Raw genomic sequence first — 11,530 nt, 5'->3', positions numbered from 1 at the left:
ATTCAAATAATATTCTTCTTTGTAGGCTATGATTGCAGAAACACTCCACACGACTGGCTTGTGTATCCTTGTTTTTTACGTCATACCCAGCTTCGATCCACTGATTGGCGCTCTCCTATTGATCAACGTAGCGTTCGTCCCGGCTGTTTTGAAAATATTCCAGTCTAACGTCGACCGACATGGCTATGGTGTCTTGCAGTCCAGCGAAAAAGAGTCATCTTGTAAAAAAGCTTCGAGAATACTCATGGACATCACGATGGCGACATTACACGCAGGAGTAATGGGTGTGTGGTCCTACAAAGCATACGTGGAAATGAACGATTTGACCTTGACCGTCCTCATCCCAGTTTCCCTCATCTTGACGTCTGTATCCTGGTGGGACAATTATGTGCGTACTCCAACGACGAAGGGAAAGAAAATGAAACATAAAGAAAATGCGCACACAAATCGAAAGGAAACAGAACACCTCAATCAGTTGAAAGATAACATTTTGGCCAAGCTGAAAATGTCCATCAGAAAACGATGCACCAAGATCTATCTGATCACTTCTGTATGGAAGATCATCCTGACGATGGCTGTCCCAGCAGTGTTCCTGTCACTGGGCAGCAAAGGATGTCTGGAGATTTTCTTTTTCATTAATAGTGGTATTCAGGAAAAGTGCTCGCCTTTTGAAAACATTAGGCTGGAAAATGAACATCCTGACATGCTGCCATTAATCATTGCATCAGTGAACATCCTGTTCAGCGTCGTCTGCTACAAGACTGGAAAGTCTGCCTGCAAGATCTTGGCACAGGTAAAATGCGTTGAGAGAGAGATAGAGAAGGGGAGGTTCTACCACCAAACACGGTACCAAGGGGTCTTTTATATGTGTACTACCATAGACAGAAAGGTACATATAACAGTGCAGGTTGGGACGCGAAAAAGCCCTAACATCATCAAGGGCAACCCATGGAACCGTAGGCGAGTGCTCACTCATTGAGCTGCATTCCGTTCCTTTATATATAGGAACATATAGGTGAATGGTATAGGTTCTATAACTTTTGGTTTTTTAATTCCATGCCTACACATACATATCAAGTAAATTCTTTAATAACTCCCGGTAATTGATGGGAAATGTCCTGCACAGTAATTGTATGCAATTTACATTGACTTAAGAAAATCGACGGTAACATATAAACAGGTTACGAATGAAAGGAAGGCCACAAACTATAGGTTAGGATAGGATAGGTTAATTTATGATACTGTAAAATGAACAAACTTGTCAGTGGTTATTGTTATGGTTTTATGGTCTGTTGTTTAATAAAGTAAATCTGAACGATTATTCGCGTCTTATGTCGAGCTCTGTTGAATCGAATGTAGAAAACGGGAAATGAATTTTAACGTGTCATAGGTGTGAATCAAGACTGGATGATTGTTCTTAATGCTCCAATATTAACACAGTGTAGATGCAGCAGCTTTAACGACTTAAATATACACCTTTGTTTGCAGGTAGCATGTTTTTCAGTCCCACTACTACTGTCCTTCCCCATAACAGTCGGGGTGTTGATTGGCAGTTACTCTGGACATAATGAGCTCTTCGACTTTTGGGGGAGTGGCATTCGATGGGTGGAAACTGAAACAAGTATTGGCACTTTCCTGGAACATTTCACCATTGTCTACTGGATACCTGTGGGCATCGGTGCCTTCGTCTCGCTGATCTACACTGCAGGTCACATCTGGTTTCCACGATGTGTTAGAATGGCCACGACAGACAAGTGAGTGATCTTTGATAATACCTTTGCTGTTGACGTCACATCTAGTGTCCAGGAAATCTAGAATAGTAAGATGTAATTATGATTTTGTCATTTACTGGTTTCCAGGTGTTTTACAGGTGGTATGTTAAATAACGTAATTATGTAATTTAAACTGGTGATTAAATATTCATTCATATTCAGTTTTGGATTTTCTTTACATCCTATCTATTTTCAAGACGTTTTGAAAAGTATTTAATGGAAAGATATTAATGGTAATATTAAGTTTATTGTTGTCATAATATGATATCTAGTTTCCAATCTACGTAATCTAATAAACATTGGACAAAACTAGGATGGCTAAAACAGAATATAAGTTGGAGAGTCTATTACTCTCTTCACAGACTCTTCTTGCGGCCTCTCTACTGTGGAATTCTTCTAGAACAGTCGATGATGATGAACAGGCGTCGAGACGAAGATGAACTGGGAGAGCACAAGGTATTTAGTCCATGGGCCAGAGTCGAAATTGGTATCACCTGGGCGGGCAAATTCTCATGGTGGTTTTTTTAATAGCGCTTTGCCTGCAGTTAATAAATTAGTATGATAGACTTTTGTAAGGAGTAGCTTTTTGGTGGATATCATCCCATAAACATTGTGAACCGAGGACAAATTCATGTACACTATTGCGGGGTAGGGATTAAGAAATGTATCACAACTTTGCAACCAATGGACATAGTCACACCAATTAAACACACAAAATGTTTATACTAAACCCCTCTATACACTGATATATACAATTAGGTGTAATAATGAGGTCACCAGAGGTCAAAAGGTCATGGCATTGTGTTGATTTTAAAATTCCGACACCTTGGCATTAACGGTACTACTACTTCATGTATAAGGGACATATTTCTCAACTGCCAAGAATGTGAATGAAAGACAACCTGCGGTCATTGTTAAATTGTTTTGAAAAAAAGGTGCCTGTGACGGAACATGCTCTTATCTTTTCGCCTGTGGCGATGTTAATTGTTTTAGAGGTCTGTGTGCAGCTTGGTTACGTAATACCTCCGTGGGACCGTACCCCATAATACACACCCAGACCAGCTGTGGAGGCCATGTGGAGTGTGGTTACGTAATACCCCCGCGCGACGGTGGTAGAGCTGCGTCGTAATACACACTTAGACCAGTTGTGGAGGCCATGTGGCCAGTAGTTACGTAATACCTCCGCGAGTTCTGTTTTACGATCTTGTATTCCTAGCGGAATGGCGACAGCTAGTCTGACCATCTAGAACATATGCCGTCTAGGTCGCTGTGGAAATATCACATGATAGGGGGAGTACCGCGATGTGCCCCCAGGCGATATTCGGTTTTTGTAATAAATAGCTAGGATTTTAAATATATCGGACCGGCCTCGGTGGCGTAGTGGTTAAGCCATCAGACTACAGGCTGGTACAGGGTTCGCAGCTCGGTACCGGCTCCAACCCAGAGCGAGTTCTTAAGGGCTCAATGGGTAGGTGTAAGGCCACTACACCCTCTTCTCTCTCACTAACAACTAGCCAACTAACAACTAACCCACTGTCCTGGACAGACAGCCCAGATAGCTGAGGTGTGTGCCCAGGACAGCGTGCTTGAACCTTAATTGGATATAAGCACGAAAATAAGATGAAATGAAATGATATATCGGGGAGAAACATTGGAAGGCTTCCGGGGAACGTGTCCGTTTGGACTGGTAAATATATATTTCTGCTCTGTTGTATAACCTTGATGTGAATGATGTGACCTTAAATATGTTAATACTGTATTATACCAATATTATTTAGACAGTGTTTCCGGTAATCTGACGAAGTAAATTGTAGGCTTCACTGTCTAAAATATTAAAGCTTAGCCAGTCATCCTAGAGGACCTAGGTAAACTGTAGGTTATTGTCTTTATTGTGATATGTACCAGTATCAATTCTGTATTACAAGGTTACTGAATGAGTAATTAAAGGTTAATTAAAAATTAACCAGTTAGGAATAAGTTGTAATTCCTTTATTAATTAAGTTCACCTGAAAGCGTTTCTCAATTGTCACACGTGTGTGTGTTGTATCACGGTGAAGTGATTAGAATATTGTGTAAACTAGACACCTAGTCATTAACTAATTAAGTGATTAGTTCTGGCTTGTTATTATTTGTTGTTGTTAATTAACTACTGTGGCAAGTACATTTGTCAGCGTAAGGTTAATACAGATTCCAAAGTCTATTGTGTTTTGTTGTGTTTTCTAGTGAACTAAACGTGCTATATTACATATATATTTATACAAGATCTTATCTCTGATATACCTAGAGCCGAGCCACTCGGGTATTAGACTGCCCGATACAGAGAGATCTAATAGATACTCAGTTAGAAGAGATATTTGGATAATCGTGTTTTATTCAGTTACGGGTATTATAGGATCCCCGTGACAAGAGTAAAAATTGGGGTGCTCGTCCCGGATCTGAAACGGGACATGCATATTTAAAAAGTATTGTTTGTAAATGGGGGCTTTATAAATTATTTTTACAAATTAACTAGAAGTAGTAACGTTGTTCACTAGAAACAAATAATAATAAGTGCGTAATACCGAAACATGGATAAGAATTTGCTGGATAGGCCTACGCTCAGTGTAGTTGAGATTAAGCGAGCACGTAAGGCCGAATTAGTTGAAATCGCGGGTGAGCGAGAAATTGATATAACATCAGCTAAAACATTAGATCATATAAAGACAATTATTATCCACAAAGTTTTTGGTGATAGGCCTATTATGGAAGAAAGTGAGATTGTTCCAGAGATAGAGAATTCCAGGTAGCAAAATTAAAAGTGGAACATGAGTTAAAGTTGAATACTGAAGAAGTTAGATGGGAGGCAGGAAATGGGTTTAACATGTCGGAGGCTTATAGATCAGTGCCTGTATTTGACGACCAGGAGGTAGATATGTTGTTCCCACTTTTTTACCGGGCCGCTGAGCAGCTAAATTGGCCGCAGTCTAAGTGGACATTGTTAGCCGTGTCTAAGTTTAAGGGGAAGGCTAGTGTAGCTTATAATTCAATGAGTGATCAGCGAGTAAGCCAGTACGACCTAGTTAAGGCTGCAGTGTTGAGGGCTTATGAGTTACGACCTGAGGATTATCGTTTATGGTATAGCGAGTTGAAGAAAATGCCGGGTCAGTCTTATAGTGAGTTCGTAGCTAAGAAGGCAGGGATCTTTGACAAATGGGTGGTTTCTCATCAGGTAGAGTCATATACCGAGTTACGGGAGTTGTTGATCTTACAGGACATCAAAAAATGGATTACCAATTAGCTTACGTATTCATTTAGAGGATCGTGAAGTCAAAAAAATAGAGGAGGCAGGCATAGTGGCAGATGATTACGTGTTAATACACAAAGCTCAGGCAGTACAGGGTAGCTCTATACAACAGGGTGATAAGAAGAAATTTCAGCCAGGTTTTTCCCGGGAAGGTAACTATCGGGGAGAGTCATCTAGTTGGTCAGCTAGTCAGGCAAGGAATGCACCTGGTGGGCAAAGTAAGGATAAGCCGGCATTATCAGCCAATGCACGAACTTTTCGTCCACATTGCAGTTACTGTAAAAAGGATAACCATCTTGTCGGGGACTGTTTTGAAAGGAAACGCGATAATGCGCAAGTGGTCGGTTTAGTGTGGTCAGCTCCGTTAGTGAGAGAGTTAATGGTTAATCCCATGGCAGAGAAAGTAAACCCGTATGTGTCCACTGGTATGGTTTGTGGTGTCAAACAAGAGTTGTGTCCTAAGGCAATATCAATCTATCGAGATACAGGGTGTAGTCAGTCACTTATCACGTGAGATTGTTTAGCTGGTATAGAGAATTCAGATACAGGACGTAGTTTGGCCTTAACCTCGGTTACTGGAGAAAATATGGTTGTCCGGTTACATAACGTTTTCTTGTGTTCGAAGTTTGTGACGGGACCAGTCATTATGGGTGTTGTGAAGGACTTGCCTTTTGAAAACATAGGAGTTTTGTTGGGTAATGATTTGACTAGTCAGTGTTGTCAGCCGCAATGTGACCAATTGTTAATTGAAAACAGCCCTTTACCCATAGAAGAGTGTGAGGTTGATGAGACTAGATATCCTGTGTGTGTAATGATTAGGGCTATCGCCAGAAGGGTAACACGAGACCCAGAGGATATTTGTGATTTGTCTGATACGTGTGTGAGCCATGAAATTGGAGTGGATGATGTTATCAGTAAAATGGTAGATAAGTGAACTGAGGAACTAAATGTGGTGGAACCTGTTGATCTCCCGCAGAGGGGAAATGAACCAGTTGTGTTTGATAGAGGGGATCTACCTTGTAATAGAAAAGAGTTAATCCTGGAGCAGGGGGCTGATCCAAGTTTGTTGGCAGCTCGCACTACATTGTTAACTGAGGGTGAGATGGAGGATCAGATGTCAGGTTATTATATGGACAAGGGAGTATTAATGAATAAGAGAGTTAGAGATAGGAAGGCTAGGAAGGAACTGAGCCATGCTCAGAGCAAAATAAAATCAGTGTTTGATAGGAAGGCTAGGAAGCAACTGAGCCATGCTCAGAGCAAAATAAAATCAGTGTTTGATAGGAAGACTAGGAGTCGGGAATTTAAACCAGGGGATAAAGTGCTGCTGTACCTTCCCATTAAACGGGGTTCATTACAGAACCGGTATTTCGGTCCCTATGTTGTGCACAAACGGGTTAATGAGACAGGGAATGTGATCAACACTCCTGATAGGGTTAGGAAAAGTAGGTATTGTCACATCAATTTGCTAAAAGGTTATTTTGACAGACTGTCGATAGTTCCAGTGTTACCTGTCCAAATTGAGAGTCACTCAATTTCCTCTGATGACGTCAAGACTGCAGAGATCAAGTTAACCAACAGCCAGATTCTAGCAGACTTGAGTTCTTATCTACAGCACCTTGACAGCCCCCAGCGAGCAAAGTTGACTACGTTGATACAAGACAATGTTTCCATTTGTCAGGACTTTCCAACGGTTACCAATACCTTAATCCAGGATGTGCACTTGGAACCCAACGCTACAACGATTCGACAGCATGCCTATCGGATAAACCCTGTAAAACGTGCAGCACTAAAAAAGGAGATAGATTACATGTTGGTACACAACATTCTGGAACCATCAAACAGTCAGTGGGCATCACTGGTTATTCTGATTCAAAAGGGAGATAACAGTTTCCGGGTGTGTGCTGACCTACGTCGCGTGAATCAACTCATCAAGGCAGATGCCTACCCTCTACCCCGCCTTGACGACTGCATCGACCGAGTTGGACACGCTCAATACATCACTAAATTGGACCTATTGAAGGTTTTTTTTATGCCATTCCGTTAACGGAGAAAGCTAAGGACATCCTGGCGATCATCACACCTGATGGCCTCTTCCAATTTAGAGTGATGCCGTTTGGTTTGAAGACTGCCCCTGCTGCCTTTCAAAGGATGATGAACCACGTGTTATCAGACTTAGAAAACGTCAGTGTGTATCTGGACGATGTGGTGTTAGCCATCGACACTTGGGATGAACATTTAACCGGGTTAGAACAAATATTCAGTCGCCTACAGAAAGCTAACTTGACTGTGAACCTGGGGAAATGTGAATTCGTGAAAGCTTCAGTGACCTACTTGGGTCATACTGTCGGACATGGTTGCGTTGCCCCACTGCAAGGCAAGACACTAAGCATCAGCCAGTATCCTGCACTGACCAACCGTCATAAAGTTCGCCAGTTCCTTGGTATGGCCGGTTATTATCGTCGTTTCTGCGCTAAATTTGCGACGGTAGCTGCCCCCATCACATCGCTGTTAAAGAACGAAACGAAGTTCCAGTGGTCAGATGAATGCGAGAAGTCATTCAACCGTCTTAAGCAGATGCTCTCCTCGTCTCCCGTGATGGCAGCACCAGACTACCGAATGCCTTTCAAGCTGGTTGTGGATGCCAGTGACGTGGGAGCGGGAGCTGTGCTGTTCCAGGAAGACGATAATGGACTGGACCATCCTGTAAGTTTCTTCTCCAAAAAGTTTGACAAACACCAGGTGAACTATTCCACTATAGAGAAGGAAGCTTTGGCCATGGTACAAGCTCTGAAGCATTTTCAGATCTACGTGAAATCGGCATTACATTAAGTGGTTGTCTTTACTGATCATAATCCGCTTACCTTCATTCAGAGAATGAAAGCCAGCAACCAGAGAGTTTTGAGATGGAGTCTTCTTCTGCAGGAATTCCCAATTACCATTGAACATATCAAGGGTACATCCAATGTAATCGCTGATGACCTGTCCCGAAGTTGAACGTTATGATAATGTGTTTACATTCTTGATTTCTGTTTTGTTTTTATATATTTTATTGTATACCAGGGACTCAGAGACTCAGTGTGATTACTGGTAGTCACCTTATTACTATGTGTTATGAATGCCCGGATGCGTCGGTTAACGCACCTTTTGTTTTAATGTAGTATATTTCCCTATTCCTAGAGTAGAGGAAATATCCTTTTTGAGGTGGGTGTGTGTGACGGAATATGCTATTATCTTTTTCCCTGTGGCGATGTTAATTTTTTTAGAGGGCTGTGTGCAGCTTGGTTACGTAATACCTCCGCGCTACCGTACCCCCTAATACACACCCAGACCAGTTGTGGAGGCCATGTGGAGAGTGGTTAAGTAATACCTCCGCGAGTTCTGTTTTACGACCTTGTATTCCTAGCGGAATGGCGACAACTAGTCTGACCATCTAGAAAATATGCCGTCTTGGTCGCTGTGGAAATATCACATGATGGGGCGAGTACCGCGATGTGCCCCCAGGCGATATTCGGTTTTTGTAATAAATAGCTAGGTGGGTGACATGATTTCCATTGCCATCCTATTCTGATAGTACAACAATTCTCTTGCTTCGTCAACATGTCCCACGTGTTACTGGTCTTATTAGTGTAGTTGATATAGGACTAGATGTGCCTGCACAAACGCCCATCGGAGCGCATTGAACTGTGCATTTGTGAGAAGTAAAATATGCAATATTCAAATATTCAATTTAATGTTCAGTGAAGAATGGAATCAGCGATATATGCCTCTGTATATTGCAATTCGCAATCAATTAATCTATGCCGTGACTACCTATAGTATATTATTCATTTCTAAGGAATGCACACAAATTAAAAGTCTACGGTTTGCTTTCTCATGGTCACATGGTGGCATCGAATGATTGGGTCATCGAAGAATAACAGTGACACCAGATATAATGCTTATTTACTTCATGGTAGTCTGCAATCTTGGTGGTGAACGATGACGAAAACATCATAAAAATTAGACATACCTGGCTACCAAATACCTGACATTTTATGAGTATGCCGACCGTGTATTTGTTTCATACAACATAGAACATTACAAAAATTGGTGTTGTATGGGATACATGCATTATGAGTAACATCAAATAATTTAGAAGAGATGAGTAAGATAAAGTTATTCGAGGAAGTAGGCACTATTGTAGACATGACGTCTTATAATATGACAACGTCTGCTTTCTTTGGGAAAAAAAATTAAAAGGACGTCTGGAACAGCTACTCTGATGTAACTCGTGCCTTTATCTACATGACATTCATCTCGTACATCAGTAACTCTCATAATAAGACCAGTGACCTGGAACATGTTGACGATGAACGGAATGTGTTGTAATGCAGAATAGGAAGACGATGGAAACCATTCTACCCACCCAGAATGCCCCACTGCAGCACTGAAAACGGTGTGCTTACCAAGCTAATACTAGGAGTCCCCAGTGAACAATATAAAAAAAAACATTCACCACTCCCGAGGGACGGGAGAAGGACCTTTGATGGTCAGTGCAGGGTTCTTATGTGAGTTTCAGCTTCAAAAACCTGCAGCAAAACGACTGTAACTGAAGACTCCCAAAAGTCATTGTAGGTTTTTTTCCTAAAAAATTTGACTGTATATTTCGTTCCCTTTATAAAACACTCATCTAGTGATATTTGGCATGATATAACTGCATCACTAACCTCACAGCTCTAAGTTAGACCAAAGGAAAACTGTGCGCCTAGGTGGTATGAGTGCTGAGATACCCTAACTTTGTCTTCCAAAGCCTGCACTAAATTGATTAAGTGTGGCTACAAGAGTCTAGGTGGATGTGGCACCAGGTGGGCATGCAAATAGATCCCTTCGAAGTAAATTGTTTAATATAAACTTCTTGAATTAACAGAATGATACCAAGTAAAAAGATGCAAATATTCACAAGTGATGTTGCAGTTTTACCCTAAGTAATTTGACTGTATATTTTGTTATTTGTATAAAAATTAAAATCCAAAAAGTGATATTTTGCTTCATATAACTACATTAGTCACCTCAAAAATCAAATGAGAATATAGGTAGCAAGGATTCTGCGCTATTGGTACTAATAACTACTGTATGGCGGCCATCTTGGAAATCCACGATTGCCACCATAATGTATCTTGGAAAAGTGGTACGAATTAAAAGTTGAAACCTAAGGCAATGGATAAACAGTTTCCACTTTTTAATGAGAACAGACAAAAAGCACAACGATGGTAAGACATAGTCATTGCAGCATTGTACCTCAATTATTTTTTAAAGTAATAAGTAATATTATGGATGATATAACTACATGTATTACCCTCAAAACTCTAAGTTATATTATTTCGTTTTACCTTTGATTTTTGTACTTGTACTCTAATGTATATTTAAGGTAATACTTTTTCCTTGGCACACATTTCAGCCATTGCGGTTAATGGTCAGTTTTTGATGATTCGGTGTAGCAGCCTTACATGTACCCACTGACGCTAGCTCGGTGGGTCGGCCAACCAGTGATAATTGTCTATAAATATTTACATGTAAGAAGACAAACAGGAGACGTCATTTACATGTAGGCATAACCCATACGCCCGTCTCCTTCAGTGTGCCAAGTTGACACTGTGGATTATGTAATGTTAAACACATAAGTGAACGGGGTGCTTCAATCAGTGAACGGGGTGCTTCAGTCAGTGAACGGGGTGCTTCAATCAGTGAGCGGGGTGCTTCAATCAGTGAACGGGGTGCTTCAATCAGTGAACGGGGTGCTTCAATCAGTAAGGTGACTCCCAGTATTTTTGTTTCCTCCTTTTAGTGATCAACAGGAGCTCTATTAGTAGCATGGTGAAAAAATGTAAAGTTTGTTTTATTTAACGACGCCACTAGAGCACATTGATTTTTATCTTATCATCGGCTATTGGACGTCAAACATATCGTCATTCTGACACTGTTTTTAGAGGAAACCCGCTGTCGCCACATAGGCTACTCTTTTACGACAGGCAGCAAGGGATCTTTTATTTGTGCTTCCCACGGGCAGGATAGCACAAACCATGGCCTTTGTTGAGCCAGTTATGGATCACTGGTCGGTGCAAATGGTTTACCACTACCCATTGAGCCTTGCGGAGAACTCGAGCAGGGTTTGGAGTCGGTATCTGGATTAAAAATCCCATGCCTGTAGACCGATGGCCTAACCACGACGCCACCGAGGCCGGTAGTAGCATGTTGACGCCCAAGATGTCCCAATTGCCCTTGGGACATCTTGGACCAAGAGATGGCATATACTTTGTTATATTTGTTTAACTCGTTCAAATTATTATTTTTTGTTTAACGACAACTCTAGAGCACATTAATTAATTAATCATCGGCTGGATGTCAAACAATTGGTAATTCTGACATGAAAAGTCTTGAGAGGAAACCTGTCACATTTTTCAATTAGCAGGAAAGGGTCTTTTATATGCACTTT

At 41.2% G+C, this 11,530-nt stretch overlaps 1 protein-coding gene across 1 annotated transcript in view; it reads left to right on the top strand.

Annotated features, from left to right (window-relative positions):
* Window positions 1-1,239: 1,239 nt before the first annotated feature.
* LOC121387874 (chitin synthase chs-2-like) overlaps window positions 1,240-11,530 on the top strand; it is a 30,871-nt gene continuing 20,580 nt past the window's right edge. The window contains exons 1-2 of the mRNA XM_041519106.1: window positions 1,240-1,754; window positions 2,135-2,235. Of these exons, the coding sequence (XP_041375040.1) occupies window positions 1,408-1,754; window positions 2,135-2,235 (448 nt within the window). The 5' untranslated portion in view covers window positions 1,240-1,407. The remainder of the gene's footprint in view (window positions 1,755-2,134; window positions 2,236-11,530) is intronic.

The sequence above is a fragment of the Gigantopelta aegis genome, chromosome 13 (genome assembly GCF_016097555.1).
Source record: "Gigantopelta aegis isolate Gae_Host chromosome 13, Gae_host_genome, whole genome shotgun sequence".
In the NCBI taxonomy this organism is placed as follows: domain Eukaryota; kingdom Metazoa; phylum Mollusca; class Gastropoda; order Neomphalida; family Peltospiridae; genus Gigantopelta; species Gigantopelta aegis.
This window is presented reverse-complemented; position numbering and strand designations above follow the sequence as displayed.